This window comes from Aptenodytes patagonicus, chromosome 5 (assembly GCF_965638725.1).
Source record: "Aptenodytes patagonicus chromosome 5, bAptPat1.pri.cur, whole genome shotgun sequence".
Classification (NCBI taxonomy): Eukaryota; Metazoa; Chordata; class Aves; order Sphenisciformes; family Spheniscidae; genus Aptenodytes; species Aptenodytes patagonicus.
The window spans coordinates 66,692,214-66,718,727 of record NC_134953.1 but is presented as its reverse complement, the minus strand read 5'-3'; the positions used below and the strand labels follow the sequence as shown (position 1 = coordinate 66,718,727).

The window sequence follows — 26,514 nt, the reverse complement described above, 5'->3', positions numbered from 1 at the left end:
TTTTCTCTGAAGCCAGAGGTTAATTATGCTTTATTGGATAATTTTCAGCTGCCAGTCCTGGCAATAAAGGGGATTTCCTCTAGATGGCACGCTTATCTCTGCGCTGGGAGGGAAGCCCCACCAGCCTTCTTCCCCGCGCGGGACCCCAGTGATATATTTTCAGGGAGCAGATAACTTATCCCAAAGCTTCATGCCTTCTTATAACACAATTTTAATGCTCAGTTTCTAGACTATGCAAAAGCCTGGAAAAAGGTAATTAAAAAAGGCATTTCAAAATGAGTGGTGGTGGGATCCGGTTAGCTGGGTGATGCTGAGTATCCATCCTGCAGAAATCAGGTCTTTCCAAGTAACGTAAAGCCAGATGTGAAACATCAGCCTTTCTTTCAGCAGCCCTCAGTGTCGTTTCTTCCTCTTCCCAGCAAGAATAAGCAGAGGCTCACCTGCAGGAAGTGAAAGAAAGGGGGATGTGTGTGTGTAAGTGAAGCTTCAACACCCCCAGAGTGGCTGGATTAATTTTAATCCATGTGTTGACAGTCTTTCCCTCTCTTGCCTCCGTGCAGCTTGGGGCAACAGTTTCTTCTGGTGGTTTGAAGAAAGGGGAAGGAGAAGTTACACTGGTCTGGAGATGCTGGGGATGGGTTTCTTGTGTGTCCCTTTTACCTACTGCGCACTGCAGAGCACCTATTTTATAGAGATGGAGAACTGTCCCTTGCAGCCACACTGATGCTGCCACAAAATCAGCCTGGGATGTGCCAGGGCTGTGTGTCCCAGTGTGCAAAGCAGGGATTAGCTTTGGGTCCTGGACCTGAAGGAAGGAGCTGCTGGGGTGTGGAAGTGCTGAAGCCAGGCTGTGGGGTGAAGCTGTGACCTGGTGGAGATGCAGTGGAGGAATCGGCATCCACAGCCATATGCTGGTGGGGTAACGGAGCTGAGATTCACCCTTCTGTGCAGATTCAGCCCCAGACTATTACAGTGATGCCTGGTTTGATATTTTTTCTACCTGGCTGTCCTTCACAAGATAAGGGGACAGGGTTAAGGGGTTTGGCTCTGCCTCTGCTTCTCTGCATGGGTGAGATACTTCGTCTTCCTCCCCATGCTTTAGGTTGAAAACTTTTTCGCCTCTGTTTATTCAGCTCCTTCCCAAGATGGGAACGGAGAAAAGGAGCCCTGCGCTATATTTCTGTGCAGTAGCAACATCACAGCCTCCAGGTGACTGAAGCATAGTCTTATTTGAGGTCAAGAGGCAAAATATGTCTATGAACCTGTTTGCGAGGCAGATCTGTAGATATCAGCATGTATGTGCAGGGCTGATTTTTTACAAGGATACAGCAGATTCACCCCAACCTGATCCCCAGCTGGAGATTGCCGGATACTTCCAGGTGCAAAGATTCCTATCCCCAGCCATTTACTACACACAGAAAAAAATAAAAAGGAGTCAAACACTTTTTGTCCCGATCAAGCTATATTCCAGTAATTTTCCACCTTCTCTATAACTTCCTCCTTTGAAGGCCCTCTCTCTGTATCGCTCCTGGCCCCCAAGCTGAGGGTCCTCAGCTGGTGTTTCTGGCAGAAGTGGACTTTTGTGAATTCAGTGGGTGAGGTGGGCACTCAGGCTGCTAAACCGCTGACTGCAGAGAACTCAGCAGCAGGGATTTCCTGGGCACATTTGGCATGCTCAGATGCTAACATGGAAAACCTGGACTCAGAAACCTCACCACGAGTTTCTACATCCTTGTGAATCTGGCCACTTATTTAGGTTCTTGCACTGGTGCACCCACTTTTGGAAAATCTGATTTCCTCCCACACATCCCCCCCCCCCAAAAAAAAAAAAAATCCTTTATTTTATTTTCAGGGAATGCAGGGAAGAATGAAGTGACTTAGCAGGCTTGTTTTCACAGGGATATTTTTCCTCGTGTGGTAGGCACAGTTACCAGGCTGTTCTATACACGTTGCCATGTACCAGCACATAATTGCCTTCCTCATGCATTGGCCTTTGGCTAATGTGTTTTTTATGGCAACCAGGAGAGCTGGCTTTGGTGAGTCTCGAAAGTGCACCTGGTGGTTTATGGCTTGAAATCACTGCGTTCCTCTGAGTCATATGTGTGTGTGTGTGTGTGTGTGTGTGTATCCTTCTCGTCTCATGTCAGATTGCTGAAGAACAGTATGAAAAAAAAACTTATACCAAGCCGGAGTTAATCAGTTGAGTGTTAAGCTGCGTATGAGCTTGCCTGGTGGGCTTCAAATCCATGTGGGATGGGATCAGCTATGAATAGAGAGCAGCAGACAAAGTTTTTGAATGGCAAGTCCACAACCAAGGTCCTAAAGTCAGATCACAGCACCTAAATAAATGTGTATGTATGGGGGGAGAGGAGCTTCCCACTCGTCTGAAGAGTAGGAAAGACAGGGAGACTTGCTCTCCAGAAGTTCACGGAGGTTCAGCCCTGCACATGGAGTGCCTGGGAAAAGCCTCCCTTGAAATCCAGGTCTTTTTTGGTGTGGATTTTGGGACACCTCCGTTTGAAAATGCAAGTGAACAAAACCTAGATGTCCAACATCTGGGTGCTGCAGGGATGGATATAGGCACTTGGCTCCAGTGGTTTCCAAACCGGGAATTTCACGTATCTCGCACTATCCAGCACCACCATTCCCACTTACCTCCCTGCGCTGGGAGCTCTTGGTGTGCAGGCTGCAAACTGATCTTTGCAAACTGGGAGCTGGCAGTACAGGGCTGGAAAAAAGGTTGAACTGCAGGGAGCACTGAAGGTCTGAGCCTTGGATATGGAAAGAAGAGAAATAATATCAAAGGAAATCACATAAGTGGAAAAAGAGCCCCCTGGGGCAGCCCAGGCAGCAGCAGGTCTGTCTTGCTCATGTTTTCAGAGAAGTTAGAGGTCAGCCAAGCTTGATAACGAGGTAATACAGAAAAATCCATCACTGATCCTTGGGGGACTTGTAGATGCGGTTCTCATCAGAATAAACGAATTTAGATGCTGCTCGGCAGAGGAAACAAGAACGATTATGTATTGCAAAACCAACAGATCATCTGGAAGGATCTGGGAGCAACGTCGGCTGGGCTGGAGCTAAACCCACCGCACTGCCCAAGGCAGCGCACGGAAACACTGCAGGGCCCGATGCTGCCCTTCCCCGGGCGCAGCCGTGCAGGATCAGGGCTTTGCCCCCCGGTAAACCCCAGCGCCGGCGGATGCTCCGGCCAGGACCCTTAGGCGAGGGGCATGGCCAGTGCCGGGGCGGGAGCAGCGATCGCACCCCGCGGTGCTCCGGGGTTGTTCTCTCTGCCCTCCCCTACACCTCCCCCCGGCAAATAACGGTCTCGGCGGACAGGCAGGGAACGAGCTTTTCCCAGTGGAAAAAAAAAAATTGTGCCTGGTCGTTGTTGCCGTTTTGCAGCTTCCAGGGGCTCCGACCCGCTCCCACGGAGCTGCCCGGGCGGGGGCACCGGGAGCCTGGGGGGGGAAAACCTCGGCCGGAGGGATCCACCTGCTAAAGAGGTCTGCAGGGCATCAAAACGCCGACCCAACGCCTCATAAAGACAGGCAAGACAGACAGTGAAAGTCAATTTAAAGGAGGAAAAAAAAAATCCTGATCGGCTGATGCCCACTTCTGTTTTTCTTTTTTTTTTTTTTCCCGCACTGTTGAGACTTTTTGGAGACCCTCCCACGTCGCCAGCTCTCAGCCCCACGAACGTTTGATACCGCAATTTGACGTGAAATGTAAAGCAGAGTCGGGTTAAAACGGGAGATGGGAAGGGAGGCTGTAATGAAATACTTCAGAGAGGAGAGCAGAAAAATTAAAAATCTGCCCAAGGAAAAATGCTTCCCTCCCAGCCCTGCACGCCTGGGAACAGTGGGACGATGACAAGGCAATCTTTTCGGGTAGATCGATAGGGTTTCTCTTTCGGGAGACGCATCGTTTCTTACCCCGGCGTGCAAACCGGGGTAAGATTAAAGGGGTGATTAAAACTCACCCCTCGCTCCGTGTGTGGATGCACGGCCGGGAGCGTATGTGTGTGTATATACGTGTCTGGGATCCAACCATCTGGTTTGCTTCACTCCCGGGTTTCCCTTTCCTAAATCTTTTCGGGACGGATGTAGTTTAGGTACTTTTTCTCGTTTTGATTGGTTTCTGCAGCCGACCTTGCGTGGCAAAGCCGAGGCTAATACCGGCTCGGCGAAGAGGAGCCGCTGGCAGATGGAGGGACCGGGACTCACTCGCTGTCGTTTCCTTTTGGGTCGTTCCCGACTTTAACGGGGACGGTATTTTGCCTTGAAACAGGCAGGAATAGAGTCGATGGTGGCTGATCGGGACACGCTATTTCTCGAGCTGCGGCGGCTCTGGATGCGCGATGCTGAAGGGGGAGATCCAGGCGGGAGCGGGACAAGGCACCGGCCGCATCCCATCAACAGCCGCCTCGGATCGACCCTTCTCGCCCCCCCGCCCCCCATTTTCGGGCTCATCGGGGTCCCGATGCCCATGAGTACAGCGGCAAACGGCTCCATCCGAGCCCCCCGTTGCCGGGGGCTCCCCCCGCGGGCTGCCCGGCGCTGCCCGCCCTTCCAGGCAGGGGGAGAGCCGGCAGCCGGGGCAGGGCGGGAGGGGGGGTCCGGGCAGCAGACACCCACATCTGTTTCAATTCGAGCCGTGCGGGACCAGCCTCCGGGCAGGGCGATCGGGAGGCGGCCGCCCTGCGAGCGGGCGCCGCGGGGGCGCGGAGGGGCGCGGAGGGGCGCGGAGGGGCATCCCCCGGGCGGTGCCCGCTGCCCTCGGCCGCTCGCAGCGCGTCATTTTGCTGCCCCTCCTGCCCTCCCCTTCGCCGCCCTGCAGAGGCACAAGGCGCAGCTCCCGGCCGTTCCTCGCTGCCATGAAATGCACCAAGTGGAAATTCAATCGCCCCGTTGTGTGTGTGGTCGAAATCTCTGGCAGCTGCTTCGGAATTTTTTATGACACTTTCGTTTATGTAGGGGAGGCATAACTATTATTTTACTTAATAAAAATGGAAAGCGGCTCGGGTCTTTTCCCTCCGCGCTCTCTTCCATTTGTTCTTCCCATCGCCTTTCCGCGGGGCTGGTGAACGGAGAGTTTAAACAAAGTCGGTAGGAAAGATGCGGCGTCTCCGAAGCATTTCTCCGTGTTAGCTAATTATATATATGTAAAAGAAAAATATAAGAAAAATACATATATGAATATAAATATATACAGCTGAATATATATACACACACACATATGAGAGGGAGATGCATGCGTATGCGTTGCAAACGCAGGTTATCGGCGTCGGAACAGTATAAAAGTGAAAGAGCTCAGGAAAGCTCTCCCAGTCCTGACACACGCCCGCGGGACAGACTTCCCACCTTCCTGAGCAGCTCTCAGCACGGTTATTCATCTGTTTTCCCCTCCGGTCGAGAAATCATACCCGATCGCAGCGTTGGCGGCGAGGGAGGAGGATGCGACCGAGTCCGCGCAGAGGCTCCGGCTCTGCGATAGCTGCTTCAATTGGAGATGTGCGGGCGAAGCGCCGTCCGCTCCTGCCCGCTCCTCGGGGTCCCCCCGAGCTCGGCGAGCCTGTGCACCGAGTCGTTAGGGCTTGAGTAATTGTGACCGGCATTTGGAAGCGGGGCCGCGCAGCTGTTTGGCCCGGCTCCCCGGTATTAGTGCTGGAGATTTTATCACCAAATGCTCGCACCTGTTAACGGCAGCGACTGGCAATTCATCACCGCGGATTCTCACACTGCTGAACCCGGCCCTGGGAGGGGAGAGATCTCCCCCTGGCACCCCCTTGGAGGAAACCATCCCCTTCCTCCCTCCCCAGGCATCCTCCCCCTCGGGAAAGCGGCTGCGTGTTTGCAGAGCCTCTAAGGAGAAAAAAAAAAAGAAACGTGCGAGCGTGGCTCGGTGTGTCCGCGGCAGAGACCGGGACACCGGGCTGCTACAGCCACCCACGGGGCGTGGGGAGGGCGGCTGCAGCCGTGGCCCTGTCGCCCGCCATGCACCGGGGTGGCCGACCCGGCCTTGCCCTGGGAAAAGGCGGCCGCAGGCGGGGGAGCGGGGCTCTGCCACCCGCAGGGACACCGCTGTGGCTCCGGGGGGCCTTGGGGTGCCTCTGGTTACAGGGAAATTCTCCCGCTTCGGCTGCAGCCCGCGGCAAGGTGGGTGTCCGCTGCCCACCACCTCCGCCCTGCCAGCCGTCGGGGGATGCTGTGCCTCGGGGGGAGCGATGGCAGGAGAGCGGCGGACGGCAGATCCCGAGGCCGGAGGAGATTCTCCGTCCCGGAGGGGGCCTGGGGCCTGGCCGGGCTGCGGGTGGGCCACCTCGGAAAGCGGTACCCGGCCGGGCTAGCCCCGTCGGTCGGGGATGCGGGACTCGGGAGCCGTCCCAGCACCCCGCGGACACGCACAGCCTTCGCTGTGGTTATTTCTCGCGTGGAAGAAGGCTTGACTGAGCGTTGCTCCTCGCCTTCCGCCCCGCACCTGCCGGGCGGCAGCATCCCTTCCGCGGGTGCGGGCCCGTGGGAGCCCTCGGGGAAGGCGGGTTTCCAGGCAGGGTGCTCCGGGCTCGGTGACGTGTCGGTGACGTGAGCGTGCGCAGGAGGGGAGCGGGGATACCCAAATTCACACACATCCCCTCGGGGGGTCGCGAGGGCTCGGCCCTGGCGGAGCGAGGGTCCCCGCCGACGAGGCTGCTGGAGGGCTGCAGCTCAGCCCCGTGGGTGGGCAGCCCTCGGGGGGAGAAGGGACCCTCTGCGGTCCCCGGGCGGAGGCAGGCGGCCGTCGCATCCCGCAGGAATGGGCCCTGCGAGCCTCCAGCTCCGCGGGGTGCTTGGGGCAGGGCGGGTGGCTTTATCCAGCGTCGACCCCCTCTCCCGCACCAGCCGGCTCCAAGCGTAGCCGGGGGCATCCGAGCGCCGGGGGAGCGGGCAGCGCCTTTCCTCGAAAGCATCCCCGCCGGGGGCGGGGGCCGCGCTCCCCGGGGACCCGGGCCGGGCCGGGCAGCTCCTCGCCGTGCCCCGCGGGGGCTGCGGCGGGCGCCACGTGATGCCGGGGCGGCCGTATAAAGGCCTGGGGAGCGCTGGCAGGAGGCGCAGAGTGGGAGCGTTTCCACCGGGTCCCAGCTCGGGCGGGGTGGGGAGGGGGGAGCCGCCTTCCCAACTTCTGCCCTCCCCCCTCCCTCTTCCCCCGCCCCTCCCTCCCCCTCTCTCCCCCCAGCCCTGCCAAGGAGCCGCCGCACCCCCCGCTTCCCCCCCCTTTTTTCCTCTCTCTCTCTCTCTCTCTCTCCTTTTATTATCATTATTACTATTATTTATTATCGCTGCTTCCAAGCTCCCTGCCCAGCCTCCGGGCGTCCCGTCCCTCCGCCCCCGCCCCGCGCCCCCTCCGCCGCCCCTCCCTCCGCAGCCACCACCCCGCAGCCCTGCCGCGGCCCCGCCAGCAGCGGCGCGGCGAGCGGGGCGCGGAGCGGCGGCGCCGGGGCGCGGAGTCCCAGCGGCGGCCGCAGCCCTCCGGCACGGCCCCGGGCCCATCCCGGGAGCCGCCGCTAGGTGGGGGGGGGAGCCCGGCCCCGGCCGCCCCGGCCGCACAACAATGACTTTGGGCAGCAGCGGCGGCGGCGGCTGCGGGATCATGTCCGAGCGCTCCCCGGAGGAAGAGCCGCTCTCCGAGGTGGAGGACGCGGATATCGACGTGGTGGGCCCGCCCCAGGATGGGGGCAAGTACAGCGAGGACGAGGAGGAGGAGGAGGACGAGGAGGAGGAGGACGAGGAGGAGGACGGCGGCGATCCGCTGGGGCTCGCCCTGCCGCGGAGCGGGGCCGCCAAGGCGCGCATGGGGGGGTCCCCGGAGCGGCTCTCCCCCGCCGGCGGCTCGGAGCCGGCGTGCGCCCGCGGCGCCGCGCCCGGGGAGAAGGCGCCTGCGGGCGGCGGCGGCGGCGCGGGGGGGAAGAACCCGCTGGTGAAGCCGCCCTACTCCTACATCGCCCTCATCACCATGGCCATCCTGCAGAGCCCCAAGAAGCGGCTGACGCTGAGCGAGATCTGCGAGTTCATCAGCGGGCGCTTCCCCTACTACCGGGAGAAGTTCCCCGCCTGGCAGAACAGCATCCGCCACAACCTCTCCCTCAACGACTGCTTCGTCAAGATCCCCCGGGAGCCCGGCAACCCGGGCAAGGGCAACTACTGGACGCTGGACCCCGAGTCCGCCGACATGTTCGACAACGGGAGCTTCCTGCGCCGGAGGAAGCGCTTCAAGCGGCAGCAGCAGCTGCACCCGCCGCACCCCGAGCTGCTGCTGCGGGCCGGGGCCGCCGACCCCGCCGCCTTCCTGCCCGGCTTCGCCTACGGACCCTACGGCTACAACTACGGCCTGCAGCTCCAGGGCTACCCCCACCACCACCACCACCACCCCGGCGGCGGAGGCGGCGGCGCCGCGGGCGCCTTCCCCTTCCCGGCGCCGCACTGCCCGTTACCGGCTCCGCCGCCTCCCGCCGCCGCCTCCGTCTTCTCCGCCGCCTCGGGGCTGCCCTCCTTCCTGGGCGGCGAGCTGAACTGCAGGAAGTCCTTCTACCACCCCCAGCTGAGCCCCACCGCCCTGCCCGCCGCCCTCCTCCAGACCCTGAAGCCGGACCCCACGCCCGCCGGCGGCGGCGGCAGCGGCGGCAACACCAACCACCCCTCCCGGCCCTCTTTTTCCATAGACAACATCATCGGGGGGGCCGTGCCCCCGCCGCCCAGCACCAACCCCAGCGCCGCGCCCGCCGCGCCCTACCCCGCCGGCCAGGCGGGCCCCCCGGCGCAGGTCCTGGCCGTGCTCAGCCCCGCCTTGGCCCCGGCACAGCCCCAGGTCAGCCTGGCACACGAGCCGCTCCTGCAGCCGGCCCAGAACTTTTCCAGTAAAATCACAACCCTGAGCAGCTGTCATTTTTAAAGTGTGCTGGGGAGGGGGGGGGAGAGTCGCGAAGCAAACGGCCCCTTCCCAGCTCTCCCCCCTCCTCCGAAACTGCTCCCCTTCCCTCTCCCCCTCCCCCCCATCTCCTCCTGTTGTGTTTTAAGGTAGGAAATATTTCCTTTTTTTTTTTTTTTTTTAATTTTTACTTTATTTCCAGGCTCTGTGGCATCCGGATCTGTTTGTGTCTCTTTGCTCGGGAAAAAAAAAAAAAAAAAAATAAATCGGGATGGCGGGAGGGGGGAAAGAATAACACGATTTCGTCCCGCAAGCGCCAAAGCATATTTATAAATTGGCCGTAACATAAGCTGGGACCTGGGCTGGTTGAACACGCAACGTCTTGCGGGGGGTGAGGGGGGGATGTTAAGAAAGAAACGGTCTTAGGGTGGGAAATGTTTCCTTTGAGAGGTGCGGGTTTTCCGCGGGGGTCCCCCAAATCGCCTGGGAAAGTGGCCAGGGGAGTTGCAGCCGCCCCTGGTCGCAGCGAGCCCGTTTTCATTCCTGCAAATCTCTCTCCCGGGCGGTTTTGCCATGTGTGTCTGTCTCTCCCCTGCTCTCAAAGAAAATGTTTTAATGTCTCGATCTTATTTTTAGTTTCTTTCGGGTTTGGTTTTAAAAGGCACTGTTTAGGGTTTCTTTATTTTTAAGAAGAAGAAAAGTCGGTGAAACTCAGGACTGCGGTTTATTTTTTTCCTTCCCCCCCACCCCCCCCAATGAAACATTCAAATGCACGTTTAAAAGAAAATCCGATCCGTCAGGAAGTTTGGAGAATTCCCATACTGTTTTTTTTGATCCTCCGTTTTCCCACCCCCTCCGTGCGTGGGTTTTTTGGTGTATTGGTAATTATTTGTATATAGATTATTCGGGAGCTAATGAGCGGAGTCCAGTTAACTCTTCACTGGTTGTGCATCCGTCATATCTATTTTATTGAGAGAATCTGTGAATAATTTGATGTGGAAAAGGCAACAGAATTTTGTCCACCGTTGGTGTAAATTAATAAATGTTTGTGACCTGGTTAAAAAAAAAAATAATCCCAATCGTTCTTTGCGATGTCCTTTGTCACGCTGAGAGCCGAGAGCCCGGCTCGGGCCTCGGGAAAGCGAGTGGCTCCCACCCGCGGGCTGGCGACACTCGGCCGGTCGCGGAGCTTCGCCGCCCGCAGCCGGCGGGGCTGAGCCCTCCCCTCCGCGGCCGGGCGCGCAGCCTGCGCGGGGCCGCTCCGCGCCGCCTCCCTTCCCACCGCTGCAGGCTGCCACAGCGGCGGTGCCTCCCCCGGCCCCTTCCCCGGCCGGGCGCCGGGGGGGGCCCACTTTGGGTCCACGGGCCGGCAAGGGAAAGGACCCCCCGGATTTTTTTTTTTGTTAATTTTATTTTTTATTTGTTTGTTTTTTGGTGTCCCCCCCAAAAAAAACCCCTCTGCCTGTTTGCAGGGGGAGGGAGGTGGGGGCCGGGAGAAAGGTTATCCCTTCTCTCCCCGTCCGCCTCCCTTTATTTTGTTTGGAAAAGTTGACACATGAGAAAATAAGTTGGAGGGTTTCCCCCCCGCACACACGTCCCCCTTGGGCCTGCAGCATTTGAATGACCGAATGAAACTTGATCTCCGCCTAAATTTTGCAACAACTTACAAAGTAAATAAACATCTTTAAGCGCTCCCTTCTCCTCCAAACCTCCCCCCCCCCCTTATTTATTTCGGGGACCAAACGTGGCTCTTTGGTTTGTTTGTTGGCAGGGACCCTGATCTAAAGAATCGAGGCCTTTCTGCCCGTGCAGCCAGCTGAAGGAGAAGGAGAAAAAGAAAAAAACTGAGACGTACGAGGCAGGGAGCGGGGGACGGAGCCGCTCCCCGGGCGAGCGGGGCTTTGTGCGGGGCCCGCCGGGGCGCAGGCAGGAGCCGGGCGGTGTGCGCCGGGGGAGGGGGGGTGTCAGCCTTTCTTTTCTCTTCCCCCCCTCCCTTTTTTATTCCCCCCTCCTCTGCCCCTGTCTGTGCCACCTCGAACCTCCGCGCAGTTTGTTGATGTTGTTCCTGAACGTGCCGCCTCCCCGCAGCGAGCGGTCTCACATCTCGCCTTCACACACATTTGCTTTTGAAAAGCGATCTTCGTGTCCGGCACTTGGTTGTCTCCCTTTCATGTCCAGCTCCTACAAAAGAGGCTACAAGACTCGACATGGGAGAAAAGAGGAGGCCAATGAATCTATTTTCCAGATTGCCAAGCACATGGTTGGAAATTGAAGGGGCTTTTGTAGCATTTCCCCTTCCTCCCTCCCTCCCCGCTCCTTTTCTTTTGCTTGTGTGCAAATTGTTCAATTGCTCTGGCAGGGGTGTTCCTGACAAGCTCATTACTAGAAGGTGCCAGACCCCTCCTCTCCCTCTCCCCCGAAGTCTTTGATGAAGTTAAAATGCGCTGATAGCTGCTCTCGGGGCTATCTTTGTTCAGCCTCCTTTAATAACCGAGCCTGCTTTGAGGAGACGGGATCCGAGGGAAGAAAGCGATGTGCAGCGAGGCTGGGCGGTGGTTGTGTGTCTGAAAGAGGGGGGGCGGGTTATTTTAATATAAAGTAGCGATTTTTAATTTTTTTTTGGATTGTTTGTTTGCGAAGTGCGGGAGGAAAATGAGCCGGGATGCCAGGAGCGGCTAAGAAATAGCAGCCGGTGCCCGTGGGGATGAACTAGTGCGTCTCGCCCCTGCAGCCCCCGCTGGGTGCAGGGGGTTCTCCAAGTTGGTGGTCTCAGGGTCTGGAGGGATGGAGGGGGGTCCTCTCTGCAGGGAAGCGGTGTTTCCCCGGAGAGACCCCTTCCCCCACACGCTCAGGGGAGGGGGCTCGGCGGTTTCTGGGGCTGGGACACCTTTCCCCGGCTCCGTTCCCCTTCTTTTGCCTTGCGGAGTCATTGCGGGTTTTTAAGCCGCGGTCGCCGGCCGGGATTGAAGCTGAGCTGACTTGGGAGCGGGGGGATTTTCCCCCCTTAACCGGGAGCCGCGGTACCCCCCGCAGGAAGGGCCGGGCGGGCTGCCCGCTGCCGGAGCTGCCGGCCGGGCTGGGCTCGGCTCTCCCGGGCCTGCGGGGGGCTGCGAGCGCCGGCGCCGTTGGTTTTTTTTTTGGGGGGGAAGATCCCCAAGCGGCTCTAACTTTAGATTTTTCCCATCCCCTAAATTTCCCTCAAGCACCCGAGCTCTTTCCGTGCCCCGGCCGAACTCACGCCGCCTGCAAACATCTGCGTCGCTCGGGGAGCCCGGGGGGGGGATCGGCGGAGACCCCCCGGGAACAGTCTCCCCCCTAGCCGCCGGGGCGGGCGGCGACGGGGAAGGGCCCGGGGGGGCTCCTCTGGGGCCGGGAACCCCTGGCCGGGCTCGGCTCGGGGGGTTAACGCGAAATCTTGCCTCGGCGAGGCAGGATGGATAATGGCTCCTAATTACGGGGCCGGCCGGCTCCGCAGCCCCGATCTTCACGGGACATTATTTTTAAGCGTTCAGCGAGGATCATTTTTCACGCCTCGCTGCCTAAAGGAGGGTTTTATTTATTTACTGGGGGCGAGGCGGGGAGGACACCAGCAATAACCGAGCACTGAAAGGAAAATAATTAGCTGTTGCAGTGGCTGCTTGGGAGTCCCTGGCCAAAAAGGCGACCCGGCGTTTCCCTTCCCTCTCGTCCGTAGGCGAACCCGCCCGGTTCTCGGTGTTGCTTTCCGTGGTTGTTTTGGCAGCGTTAAACCCTGGGCAAAGCCGGGCCGGCGGCGACCCCTCTCCCGCCGCGGGGCCCGATCCTTTGCCGCAGGTTTGGGGTTTTTTTTTTCCCTTCTCCCTTTCGCGACGGGGCTCGGCTCGGCGGCTGTTTGCGAGCGGGGCCGGGGGGATGCGGGTTTCACCGCCTTGCCTCTCCGCCCTTGGGCAGACATCTGTGGAGCTCATTTTTTTTTTTTTCTAATGTGCCCCCGCTCCTCTCCTTTCTACATGTCAGATGAAGGGGTTGTAACAAAAACGCGATGCTGTCTGCGTATTTACTTCGCGGCGGTTTTCCGTGTGTGCGCAGCCCGGGCGAGGCGGAAAACGGGGGTTTCTCCTCGGGTTTATCGAGGCGGGATAAAACGATCCTGCCCCGGAATATCCCCGTTGGGACCGCAGCGGGGAGGGATAATTTCTCTCTCTGCTCTCGCTTAACTAAGCCCGTGTTAAGCAGAGCGGGTCCCGAGGAAGGAAGCGAGCGGCCCTTCACTCGCCGGCCGGGTTCCGACCCGCCGGCTGCGGGCTGCGGGGTGCGGGACCCCGGCCCAGCTGCACCGCCCGCTCGGCCCTCGCCCCCTGCCTCCTCCCCTGGCACCTTCTGCTTTCCATTACTGCCGATTTGGAGAATTAGGAAAGGTCAAGATCTTATTCCTTTCTCCGGTAGCTTTTTGGTTTTCTCTTTCTAGTTCCTCGCAGCCCCGAACAAAAATAAATCAACCTGGATTATAGCAACCATCTTTAGACATCAAGAGCATCTTTTCCAATAGCTCGACCCTTCCTCCGGGACTGTCTTGGCCCTTCCCTGTGACTGCGCAAAAACTCCCGTTTTCACGGTGGATTTAGGATTTAATAATAACGCCCAGTCTCCCTGTGCCCCAGTGCCCGACCTGAAAACATTTTCCTGCCTCGTAACTTTGGAAAATAGGTGCCCTTCAGCGTCTTCTTTCCCTCTCCATCTCCCTTTCGTTTCTTTCCTTTCCCGGCACAGAAAGTAGAGAAACGAGGTTTTAAAAAAAATCCCATTTTCCGATCTGGGAGGGCGGGAGGAGCTGTCGCAGCCGACTCAGCCGCAGGAAAATTGCCTTGAAAATTAAGTTGGTGCTTTTGAAATCCTCCTCGAGATGTTCGCGGTAGGTCAGGGCCCTGCACTCGCCCCTCTGTCTGTCTGTCAGGCGAGGAGAGGGGCCGAGGCTCCGTGCTCTCCTCTCGCCTCCCGGACCACGGCTCGTCTTTTCTTCCTCCTTCTCTTCCTCGCCTTTTCTTTCTCGTCCTCTCTTTTTTAATTTTTCTTTTTCTTTTCTCACTCCCCCCCTCTTCTTTCTCTCTCTCTCTCTCTCTCTCTCTCTCTCTTTCTTTCTTTCTTTCTTTCGATCTCTTTCTCTCGATCTCGTTCTTTTCTTTCTCTTTTTCCTCTCTTTCTTCTATTCAGCTGTTATTTGTTCCCTTTCTCCCTCTTTCCCTCTTTATTTTAATATATTTTTCTCTCTCCCCTCCCCTATCTCTCTCCAGTTTGCGTTTCCTCTCTTTCTCCCTCTTCCCCCCTTTTTTGTCTCTCTTTTGTGTTTTTCCTCTCTTTCTCTCTCTCATCTTTATTTTCTCTCTTTCTTCGTCTCTCTCCCGCCCTCTTTTCCTTTTTATTTTTCTCTCTCTTTTGCCTTTTCTCTCTTTCTTTCTTTTCCTCTTTCATTTTATCTCTCTTGCTCTTTTTCTCTTTCTCCCTCTTTTCATCTTTCTTTTTTCCTCCCTCTTTCTCTCCCTGTCTGTCTCTCCAGTCTCACCCGTTTCGTCTCGGGTTCATCGAGGGCCGCTTTCCCGCTCTCTCCAGGAGGTTTCCAGCTCTGTCCACTCCCGGGAATCTCTCACCCGGCCGCAGCCGGGGGGGTCTCCCCTCCTTTGAACCAGGGGAGACACCGGCGGTCCCCCCGCCGGGCTCAGCGGTTCCCCTGCCTGAGCCTGGTGGGCTGCGGGGCAGCTCAGGGCGCGTTTCCCGGAGCCCAGCACCCCGGCCGGCAGCACGGCGGCCCCGGGAGCACATCCCCGTACACCGCCCCTTTCACCGGCCCGTCGGTGCGTTTACCGGGGGGTCCCTGCGGGAGGCGGCATCCCCGGCCCAGGAGGGGTTGCAGGGGCGAGCGTGTGCCTGTCCCCGCTCTCCCCGGACTCGGACGGGGCCCGGCGCCCGTGCGGGACCAGTTCGCATTTTTTTATTAAATAAAATGCAACTTGGCGCCCCAAGCCCGTGGCAGCAACAGGTGACGCTGCGATCCGGGACGGGAGAAAAAACCACTCGCGGCAAGGTCAGATCGCGCGTTTCCAACCCTTCCTCATCATTCACATGCTAATGAACTCCGGGTGGACGGTACCGAGATGCGCCCGCCCGCCGCCCGGGAAGCGGCTCGCCCGCCCGGCCCGGCCCCGCTGGGCAGCCGATACCGAGCAGCCCGGAGCCCGGCGGCCTTTCCCAGCCGCGGGCAAGCGGGATGCCTCGCTTCCTAACCACCCTGGCTGCCCGCATCCCTCCCCCTGGGATACGGATAAATTAGGTGTACGGATATGGAGTGAATTGTAATCGTTCATCTCTCCGTGTGCCAAAGCAGGTCTCATAAACCCGAATGAAAAACTGCAAGGGAGATAATCTCCCCGTTGAGAGGTCGGGCGGGAGCCCGAAGGGGTATAATGAGTTTGTGTGTCGGTTCCTACAGGGGAGGCTTCGTGTCGGTGCCTCGGGATCTTTCTAATTACCGATTTGGTGGTGTTTCTCCCACCCCCCCATCCTTTCTGGGTATCAAGGGTCGGGCTCCATGTCACAGGGCGGCAGAGAAGCGCTTTTCGGGGCCGTCCTTGTCAGTTTCGATCAGATTTCGATTTCCCCGCTTTAACTCGCCTTTTAAGTGAAATTACATTCTTCTTTCGTTAGTGCCGGGGTTTTGAAACGGGTTAAACCAACACCGGCGATTCCTTTCACTCTCGCGAAAATTCCCAGATACTCCGCTTTTCCCTGCCGACGGAGGCGAGCAGATAGTCCTCGGAAAGTCCGTGTAACCTGAATGAGCCCCCACTCCCCCCCCCCAGTCACTCCCCAGCAGTGAGAGCCGTCTGCGGGGCACACGATCGCCTTTAATTCCAGCCGGACTCCCTGCAAAATCCGTGGGAATTTTTCCCCCCACCCGGACGAGATTACCTGGGGTGCCCCCCATGGCGCCCCCTATCAGCCCTGGGCAGAGGGAGAGGGGGGGACACAGGACAAGACTCCGGGTGTAGGAAACCCTACACCCGGGTCGGAGCGGGGCCGTGCTAGGGGCACCCCCGGCCGCAGCTCAGCCGCGGTGGGCCGGACCCCCGGCGGGCCGGGGACGGAGGGGCCGCCGCTGTCGCTTTAAATTTAAACAAAGTAAGTGGAGAAGGAAAAACTTCCCCCGTCTGGGGACGGGGCCAAAAAATGCCAGGGTCCAGCCAGACGGACTCCCCTCGCCTCGGACCGCGGCTCCCCCTCCGCGGCAGGTCCCGGCAGGGTGCGTGGGGGCGAGGGGAGGGAGATGCGAAGCGGCTGGCGGGGCAGTGCTGGCCCCCCCCTCCCGCCTGCAGCGCTCCTGTGATCTCCTCTTCCCAGGAGAGAGACGTGGCCGCAAAATAGAGGCAACAAAAGGAGCGGGCAGGGCTCGGCCGAGAGCCGGGGCCGAGAGCCGGGGCCGGGCGGGAGGGCGCCCTCCGAGCCGGCGCGGGGTGCAGGGCCAAGCACCCACCGCCGGCCCCGGGGAGATGTGGGGGGCAACCCTTTCCTTAGGCGAGCAGGGTCTCCCAGCGACGCTCTCCTGGATCTGTGCCCCTCAAACGCACCTTCCCACCGCTAACTCCCCGAGATTTTACTGGGGTTATTTCTGAAATGCCCTTTCCTCTCCCCGCCCCCCCCCCTTTTTTTTTTTTCTTTTTCCTATTTAATTACTTCTCTTGCAAAACCCGAGGCCGCTGCCACCTAACGCGGATCCCAGCACTGAAATCCACGTCTCCTCTGTGACTTACAACCCAAATCCCAGTCCCATGACCTTTCCCTTACCCCCCCCGCCCCGGGTCCCCCACCCTCAGTCATGTGGGACACGAGTAAATTTATCCACCCTGGTGGAAAGGCCTCCCTTCTGCAGTTGCTCCGGAGGAGCCCGACACGTTTCACAAGGAGGATAATTTCGTTTTCCCACCTTTCTCTCTCTCTTCCCCTCTTCTTTTTAATTCTGTTTTAATTTCATTTTCTCCCCTGCCCCACAACGCTCCCATCTCCTCTCGGGCATGCTCCTACTCTGTGTATCTCTTTCAATAAGCCCCTGCCAAAAGGACCACTTCAGAGGGACGTTTCTGACGGCTCTTGAGCTCAGGAGATCGTCGAAAAGGGCACTTCTGGCCTCCTGGGAGCTGCGGCGAGCCCCGGCTGTGTCCCCGGCAGCCTCCCTTCGGCCCGGGTCTCCCCTCCCGCCGCACTGTGGAGGGTCCCACACCCACTGCGCTCTGCCCCAAGGAGCTGGAGTTGTGGCTGGGGGCCGGGACCCCCCATAGCCCTGCGGGAGGGGAGACCCACCCGCGGCCGCCTCTCCATCTCTCCCGCGGCTCCGGCCGGTCCTTCCCCCCCATCCCGGCCACTTTTCCCCGCCCCGGCTTCTGGGGGGAGGCCGCACCCTCGGGTCCCCTCGGGGAACCGCAACTGGCGAAACCGCCCACCCCGGGTGCCCCCCCCCCAGCCTAAGTGCGTTTTCCAGCCACAGCCGGAGGTGGGGAACCTGTGGCCAGGCTGCGGGGGGAGTGCCCGTGTCCCCCCTCTTCCCACCTCTGCTGAGACGTGGGTGGCATTAGGAATAGGGTGCCTCCCCCCCCCGGGGACAGCACGGCAGCTGCAGAGGTTTTGTACGAGGGAGGCAGCTCCGGAGGGTCGTGCAGCCCCTCAGGGAGGCCAGGGCCAAGCGGTGCCCCCCAGACCCTGCATCCCCGGAGCGCCGGGCCCCGCCGTCCCTGTCGCAGCGCGCCTCGGCCCCTTCCCCGCCGGCGACCGGCGCTCCGATTGGGGTGCCCAGATCCCCCCCCTCCCCGTCTGGCTCGGGGCGGTGGGCCGATGCTCGGCGTGGACGGCCCGGTGCGGGTGCCGATGCCGCCAGCTCTGCCGTCGGGGCCGGCTGGAGGAAGCCGCTCCGCCGCCGCAAACCGCGTGTGAACGGGCTGCGGGCGGCTCCGGCTGGGGTTGGGCCGAACCCCCCTTTTTTTTTGGCGCTGCCAGCCGTGGGCACGCTCCGTGTTCTGCCCGGAGTGGGGATTTATCCCCAACCGCAGGGCAGGTGTCGGGCACATTTTGGTGGAGGAAATGAAATCACGGCTCTGAGCGGAGCCGTCTGGTCTTTCCCTTCCGTCCTTGCTCGGTAAACTCCAGCCCACGGGCTCCCGTGGAAAAAAAATCGCGAGAAATTGATAGAAACGGCTCGTTTCCCGGTCCCGCTCAGAGGTCGGGAAAGATATTCGGGAAAGCGTCGCTGAAATCCCGGAAAGCCCGATTTCGGAGCTCTGCTATCGGCCGCTGGCGACGAAAGTCGGGCAGTACGTTCTCCCATGTGGAAAATACACATATTAGAGCCCCCCGCCCGATCCAGTTGATATTATAGTCGATATTCCCAGAATTTTCCTTTTGCTTTTGCACAGTATTCCTCGGTCGCGTTTTTTTATGCGCCCGGGACAGAACAGTTGGGAAATATTCATCGAGAGGAAAGGGTGTCTTGTGATAATAGGAAACACAGGTCCTTTTTTAAAACATCTTTTCTCGCCCCAAATTTCGAGGGGAAAAATAAAAATGCGGGAAAGCAGCGTAGCAGCGCCGATGAGAAATAATAAAGGAAAATCAATCGGAAACGAACGTTTCCCCGAAAACCAAGCGGCGAAAAGTGGCTTTCCGGCGCGGGGCCGGGCCGAGGGAGAGGGTCTCACCGCCAAAACCGCAGGTGCCTCGGCGGGGGCTTTATAACCCACAGGTTTGTACCATTTTCCCGGCTCCCGGCGAGCGCTCGGGGCAGGGATCGACCCTCGCTCCTTCCCGCTCCCAAATCCCGGCCGCCTCCGCCTCTTTCCCGCGGGCGGGAGCGCGCTCCGCTCCCCGCGCCCCCCCGGCTGGAAACTGACCAGAATTGGTCAATTTCACGTTCCGCGGGAGCGGGGGGCGGCTCCGCGCTGCTCCCGCCGCGTTTCGGTTGTTTTCCCTCGGCCGTTTTCCCCGGGAAGGTTTAAATAAACCAAACTCCCCCCCCCGCCCTTTGTTTGCATCGGGGTACCGGTGTTATTTCCCGGACTGCCCCGACGGGAAAGCTGCGGGGTTTTGCCGGGCTGCTGCCGGTTTTTAAGGAGGGAGAGGCACGGAGGGAGGGGGGGGAAGGGCTGTGCCCGGGAGTGGGGGGGTCGGCGGCCGCCGCCTCTATTTTAATGTCATTATAGTTGCCGTGGCAACCCATTGGATTACTCCTCCTGGAATGAACCTTGTGACAATGGTTGGTTTGAGAGAAATCGGTAAATGTGCAACCGAAGGACACAGCTACATTACCGCGAACAACAGCGAGGGTTTAACATGTGACCCTTCCAATTATACTGATGATACCTCGGTGCAGCTGCCTCCGCCGCGCTGCGAAGATGTGGCTGTTTGGGGGGTTTGGGGAGGGGTCCCGGGGTTGTTTGGGGGCACAGCCTGGTGAGGATAGGGCCGCAGCCCGCACGCCTCTGCCCTCCCGGGGAGCCCTAAGAGCGGAACAGCATCTCTGCACCGGGATCGCGAATGTGGTCCCAACCCCTCCAAAAAAGAAGAAAGGAAGAAAAAGCTTCTCCGGGGGAACGTGGAGGGAGCCGAACGTGCGGAGGGTCTGTGGCAGCGGGGCTGGGGAATAAGGACCTGCCTGGGGGGTGGGCAGGCCCCCCCCCGCCCCGGCCCGCCACCCCCGGAGCACACAGTACTGGCGGCACATCTGTGGCACGGCTGCAGGGAGGAACGAACAAAATCCGCCCCCTCCCGCAAAAAAAATAGTTTGAAGCCTTAAAATATGGTTCAGAGAATTACAAGTAATCAGAGCTGCGGGGGTCAGCAGTGCAAACTTTTTAAGACTAATGTTTATTTAGAAAAGTGAGTGGTGTCTGCGTTGCTTTTCTAGTGCCCCAGCACAAAAGTCCTAATGGCTTTTGCAGACTTTCCATCACAAACTCCTGCACAGGGCGCGGGGACCACCGCCGAAAGCAACCCCGAGCCGCCCCCTTTCAAAGGGAGCATTGGCACAGGGTTTTAAGCCACCCCCCCGTCTTTCCATGAATCAGTGACGATATTTTCTGTACCACTTTTGCGCCGCTTTCGCGTTTGTTTGATGTAACCCGAACCCTCGATAATACTGGGGAGGCGAAATCGGGGGACGGGGACGGCGATATCCCCACCTCCCCAGCCCCGTTCAGCCCCGGACGGCTGCGGTCCTGAAAGCAACGCGGGGGTTCAGCCGAGCTGGAAACCTCGTTAGGAGGAACCCGGGGGCAGAGGCAGGAACCGGCGCCGGGCGGGCTGGCCGGTGTCCATCGCAGGCAAACCCATTCCCCCCCGTCTCACACCCTCCCCGTTGCCACCCTCCAGCCGCTCTCCCGGGAGCCTAGCCAACCACCAGTACCTGTGCAGTTTTGGGGGTCTCTGCTGACCCCACCCCAAAATTCGGGGAATATGACTGCCCTTGCAGAGACCCAAGTCTCCATCTCGGGATGCTCCTTTCGTTCCCAGGACTGGAGGAATAAACCCAGCAGCCCCCAAAATCTCGCATGCCTTTTGTGGCAGCCCCCCCGACTTTAAGCAGGAGGTGAATCCAGGGGAAACCCAGACCTGGGATCCCATTGGAAACCAGTGGCACCAGTGCTAGGTACCTCGTAGCAGGGCTGGGAGAGCTCAGCTGGGTTTAATTCCTGCCCACATCACCCCCCTGCCCTTGACAGGTGGCAGGACCTGGGAGGGCTGAGCAGGACAGGGGGCTCTGCTCCCTTTCCAGCAAAGCACAGCAATTGCAGCCTGGATGCAGACTGCAACCAGCAGCAAACCCACCTCCTTCCCAGAGGCCCCAAGGGGAGGGCAGAGGTATTGGGGCTGCTCAGGAAAATGCCTGTGCTTACCCCCTCTCCCCAATCTGTGTGACAAACAGCCCTAGGAGCTTTCTATTTACTCTCTTTCTAAACACAGACCCTTTTACTAGCCGTGAGCCCAGCCAGCAGAAGGTGGTGTGCTGCTAAAATCCTCCTGTTCCTGGCAAAGGTGAGACCAGATCTAACTCACCCCCCTAATCCGTGGGGCCTCACTGGCCACCCTGGGACACCCCAGCCCCTTTCCCATCCTCTGCCGGTCTCGGCAGGTTTGAGTGTGCCACAGCACGCCATGGACAGGGTTAGCCTGGCCATGCTGGGTGAGCAGGTCTGTGGGGACTGCATCCCCCCGTGTGTCCCCAGGGGATCCCGCTCAGCAGAGCATCAGCTGGGAAAGGGCTGGGTGGTGGAGCCATGGGGAGCAGAGACCTGGAGAGAGCCCTATCTCTGGACTGGGGGGTACGAGGCTAGTGACCCCCCCCCTCCCGTCTGTTGGGTCCCCAGTATGGATGCACTGGGGAGCCCCCGGCATGGCTGGGGTCAGCCCTGGGGTCTGACACCATTGTCCCCTCTCCCGTCATTAGGGTTCACAGCTCATCATCGGGGCGCCTGGGGAGGCTCTGCAGCAGGACAGTGCTCTCAGCAGTGGGATGTGCAGGAGAGAAACAGGGTGGGGGAGAGGAATGGGGTGGAAGGGGGTGAGAAAGGGGCTGGATCATGCTCCCTTTCCAGCCAAGTGACTGCCTTGTCCTGCTCCCGGAAAGGTGAGCTTGGTTTAACCCCTTCTTTGGTCTGTGTAGGGAAAAAACCTGTGTAGCTCAAACCTGAGAAGGCTGACCCAAGCAACGGCAGCTGAAGATGCCTCTGGAAACACACACACACCTGAGGCCTGATCCTGCCTTCCCCTGGCCAAGTCAATCTCAGGTGCTCAGCTCTGTCAGGTCCGGGTCCAGGGCTGAGGACGCAGCCGGTGCTGCAAGGCCGAGTGTGGTGGAGGGAGGACATCAGTGTTTATAAACTGCTTAAATGTGCCTGACACTTGAGGGAAGATCCTCTCTGCTCCCTTAAGGGCTTTCATTTGAAGGGCTTGACTCTGCCCTCCAAGAAGTTGATAAGACCTTCTGGCTCCCATTATCTCCCCAAGGGCCCTGTGTCGCCCTCCTCGCGGCATGCTGAAGCACTGAGATCACATCGCTGTAATTGCTTGGGGAATGGATGTCCCCCAGGCAGGACCTGGGGGGACCTCTCTTCAGGGTTTGGCCTCCTGGTGCAAAGCCAGGCTGTGGGAAGGGGCTGGGTGGCACCAGCCCTTTGCTATTCTGCATCCCTCCATCCCCCTTACAAAGAACAAATGCTGGGAACGCCGTTCAGCCCCAAATTGGGAACATTTGGGCTGAAATCTTTTGAATGCATTTGAAAAGGGGAGGCAGGGAGGGAGGGTGGGGAAAGGGACATGGGAAGGGGAAAGAGCTACAGCCTTGCTAGCACAAAGTTGATTCGTCTGGATTCTGTCCCTTGGTGCCTGTCATCCGTCACTGTACCTGGGAGATGCTGCAAACCATGTGCAGATGAGGCTCAGCCATGCGAGAAGCATTCCCACATCAGGTATCGTGACACTGCACCCACCTTGCCTTGCCCCCCAACTTAAATCAAAGCTGTACTTCTCCCTGGCAGGGAAGGGGTGGGAATTTCAGCCAGCTCCTCCTGCACCTGTGTCCTGCTCCCCAGGACCTTGCTGGGGCAGAGAGGTGCGTGTGACAGTATGGGTGATGGTGGGTGATGGTGTGGGTGCCAATGGGTGGCCCAGGGAGGCCAGGGGCCAGTGGAGCAAAGCCCCCCCATCCCCTGGGGGCTGGGGCCAGCCTGATGCTCCAGCAAGGCTTTTCATCTGCCTCCGCGATGTCAGCAGAGCACAAAGGCAGGGGAGAGGTGAACCCCTCTGTTAATACACGTGTTTTAAATAACCGGTATTTTTATTTCTTCCCTTTGGTGCAGTGGGTTTGGCACGCATCTTTGTTTGCACAATTGTCCTGCCTATATGTTCTGTTGCCCAAGTAAGGAGAAAAAGATCCTGTGCGTGATCTGGAGGTGTGCTTTGCTGGTTCTGACATGAAATTATTAATCAAGAAACAACACTGAAGAGACAAAAAAACCCCTCCTACCCTTGAACCCCTTCAGATCCCTTTATTGTCCTGGAAGTTGTTGCACTTGGACTGGCTTTTCGCTTTCTCCTCTCAGAGAGTCTGGCTCCAGAAATGGTCCCCAGATTCCTCAGCTACGTCCTACTGAGGGAAAACATTTGTTGAAGTTTTGAGATTATTGGGGAAATACATATTTCTGCTTCTTTTCCAAACTCCACCGACATCTTTTCTAAGCCAGCCCTGTGTGTCAGCACGGGGGCAGGAGAGTCATCCTCTTGCTCTCCTCTCGAAGTCGCTGCATTCTGTGTGAATTTCAAGTACCCAGAAATGCCACGGAGAGGGATTCCTACCGTCACCGTGTGGTTCATTAGTGGGCAATAGCGGTGGGTATGCGTGTAGTTTATTTTCCTCCATAAAGCTGCACTTCAGCTCACTCACGCCTCTGAAGAAACAGGAGGTATGGACACATGCATCCAGCTCCTCAGATAACTGCGTTTTGGATGACCTTTGCTGAGGCAGCATCAATGCCTTGGTGCTGCGTGGGAGGAAGCAGAAGTGCGGGGGCTATGGAAAGCAAGGAGGTCAAGGAAGGAGAAAAGGTCTGGTATAAAGCTCCCCTCGCCTTGTCGGCACACACGACTGCGACTGAACTGCGGGTATGCACATGGGGTTGGGCCGTGTCCTTGACTGGAGCATCCCTCATCATTCCTTCCCCACGATCGTGTGAGCTGGCAGGGCTGGCTGCCTGGCATTGCCTGTGAGCACCGTATGTGCCCAGCGCTCACCTCCTGCCTCCCAGCACCCCGAGCCAGGGTCAGGGTACTTGGCACCCCCAGGGAAGAACCCTTGCCAGCACAGGGTGCAGTGTTTTAAAACAGCAGCAGGTTGCTTGCTCCAATCATTCCTACTTCAGGCTCTGCTCTGTGCATACACTTGTGTGTATGTGCCTGTGTGTGTGCAGGTGTGTGTGCGTGTATGTGCATGGGTGTGCACAGGTGTGTATGTGCATGTGTGCAGGTGTGTACATGTGTGTGCAGGTGTGCGTGCATGTATGTGTGCAGGTGTGTGTGTGTGCATGTGTGCACAGGTGTGTGTGTATGTGCATGTGTGTGCACAGGTGTGTGTGTGCAGGTGTGTATGTTCATGTGCGTGCAGGTGTGTGTGTGCAGGTGTGCAGGTGTGTATATATGTGTGCAGGTGTGTGTAGGTGCATGTGTGCAGATGTGTGCGTGCAGGTGCGTGCAGGTGCGTGCAGGTGTGTATATGTGCATGTGCACAGGTGTGTGCAGGTGTGCGTCCGCATGTGTGCGCAGGTGTGTATGTGCATGTGTGCAGGTGTGTATGTGCGTGTGTGCATGTGGGGAGCTCTCCCCTGGCAGCACAATGGAACAGCAAAGTGTGAAACGCTCCTGTTCTGGCTCGGTGGATAAATTGTCTACAAAGGGCTCTTCAACCTGAACGCACACCGCAAAGGCGCACGGCACTTCTCCGGGCGAACAATGGCTGGGGCTGAGTCACAGTGCTGCTGAGAAGCACCCCACTGCTGCCTGTCAAGGGAAGGGGGCTTGTGTTTTACCTCTGAGACAGCTTTTATTAATGAATTCCCGAGATCACTGTGAGATCAGGGGCACAGGCAAGAAGAGGAAAGGGAGACTAGGGATGAAACGCTCAGGCTCTGCGTCTGTGGGTCAGTCACAATGCTCACAGCAATAAGCAGATATACATGTAATGCTGGTCCCTTTCCAGTTTCCATCCCAAAAGCTGGGGCTGGGACCACGGGGAGAGGGCACAGGCAGGTGCCCGGTGAAAGGACCGGGCAATCTGTTTCACATGAAGAAGAAGAAATACCTTATAGCACCTCATAAAACTCACTCTGCTGTGGCTCTCACTCTGCTGGCAGCTTCTCAGTTGGTAACTACTAAGAGCTTGAGTTTAGACGTGGCCTTTAGCTTCATATGTCCTTGAAGCTTCGGCTGCTAGAGGTTGGCAGGTTGCAGTGGGGAAAGCATTGCTCTGTGCTCACTGTTTCTGATATTTTCTTTCTAGGCATCCATCCCCAGCCACTGCTGGAGAGGAGATACTGGAGCTTTGGATGAAATCCCACAAATTTTCATGGAAGCAGAACGGCAGGAAGGCAAACAGGAAAGAAGAGGAGTAATATACTATTCTCAGGGGCACTGGTTGCATTTCTCTGCTTGCTTTGCTGTGTTGTTTCCTTTTCCTCCAGCCACATACTACAGGATTATGGCAAATGAATTAAGGGATTAAATCATAAGGGAGAATTAGGATCCTGCTGATTTAGAAGCAGAAGCCCAGATGGGCTTATTTAACTCTAGATGATGCAGGAGCATCTTGGGTAGTGCTGTGGATGTAGGTCACAGGATAATTTAGGCTGGAAGGAACCTCTGAAAGTCTCTGGTCCAACAACCCTCAAAGCAGAGCCAACTTAGATCAGGTTGCCCAGGGCTTTGTCCAGCCAAGTTTTGAATGTCTCCAAGGATGGAGATTCCCCCACCTCTCTGGTCCCCTGTGTTTAACCATCCTCAGGGTGAATTTTTCCCCTAATATCTAATCAAAGCTTTCCCTCCTGCAACTCGTGTTCACTGCCTCTCCTATCACTGTGCACCTTGGGTGGATGTCTATGTGCATCAGGGGCCTATTCAGGCCCTGTTGTACCTGCCTTGTAAGCCAGATTGTTGGGCACAAGCTTCAGAGACAGTGCCAGCTTAGACAGCAGGTTCTGGGCCTCCCAAGCCCCTTGGACTCTTCCCATATGAGCAGGCCTGGATGGGAGGTCTCACCTCTTCATGGTGTATCAGTACTGCTGTTGAATCGGTCTCACCTGTATAAGGACAGGGTGAGGATTTGCTATTGCTATGACTGGGGACACCCCAAGCAATGTCCAAAGATTGCTCCCACAACTTATTTCCAGGGTCATCCAGGTGATGGTGGGTCTGGGGAAAAAGGACATAAAGTGACCTTTGGTCTGCTGCATCCACCTGGGGAAACAAAGGCATGGATAAAAAAAGATCACCTGCCCACCTTCATTGCTGGTGACTGAGCCAAGCAATTCCTTCTCCCCAGTGCCCTGAGCACTCCTCCGCGCTGCCTGAGGTCACATAGCATCAGGCTTACAGGCGAGCAGACCTCTTCCAGTGTATTTTGGCAGCTGGGACTCATCTCAGTGAAAGACGGAGCTGTGACATATTTGGCTGCGCCTTGGAAAAGAGAAGAGAAGGGAAAAGAGAAGAGAAGAAAAGAGAAGAAAAGAAAAAAAGAGAAGAAAAGAGAAGAGAAAAGAAGAGAGAAGAGAAGAAAAGAAAAGAAAAAAGAAAAGAAAAGAAAAGAAAAGAAAAGAAAAGAAAAGAAAAGAAAAGAAAAGAAAAGAAAAGAAAAGAAAAGAAAAGAAAAGAAAAGAAAAGAAAAGAAAAGAAAAGAAAAAAGAAAAGAAGAGAAGTTGTCTACAACATCCCAGCTTGTCTCCGCCACTGGGAATGGATGTGACGGCTTGTTCAGGGAGGAGGTAGCCTGGCCCTGCGCAGCGAGGACGGGAGAGGCAGAAGTCATGAAACAAGGCTCTGTTTGGACCC

General features: G+C 57.8%; 1 protein-coding gene and 2 long non-coding RNA genes across 3 annotated transcripts; 1 reads left to right on the top strand and 2 right to left on the bottom strand.

Moving 5' to 3' along the window:
* Nucleotides 1-25: 25 nt before the first annotated feature.
* Nucleotides 26-8,631, bottom strand: LOC143161334 (uncharacterized). The gene is made up of 4 exons (XR_012995513.1): nt 8,474-8,631; nt 2,656-2,771; nt 1,263-1,408; nt 26-440 (listed from the first exon to the last, which is right to left on the bottom strand). It is a non-coding gene; the product is annotated as an uncharacterized LOC143161334 (long non-coding RNA).
* LOC143161333 (uncharacterized) lies at nt 4,961-5,802 on the bottom strand. Its single transcript, XR_012995512.1, has 3 exons — nt 5,699-5,802; nt 5,367-5,577; nt 4,961-5,153 (listed from the first exon to the last, which is right to left on the bottom strand). It is a non-coding gene; the product is annotated as an uncharacterized LOC143161333 (long non-coding RNA).
* On the top strand, nt 7,527-26,278 carry FOXD2 (forkhead box D2). Its single transcript, XM_076340250.1, is given in 4 exon segments — nt 7,527-8,383; nt 8,386-8,435; nt 8,437-9,056; nt 24,971-26,278. Coding segments are annotated over 3 exon segments (1,335 nt in total). The 5' UTR covers nt 7,527-7,593; the 3' UTR covers nt 8,932-9,056; nt 24,971-26,278.
* Nucleotides 26,279-26,514: the final 236 nt, after the last annotated feature.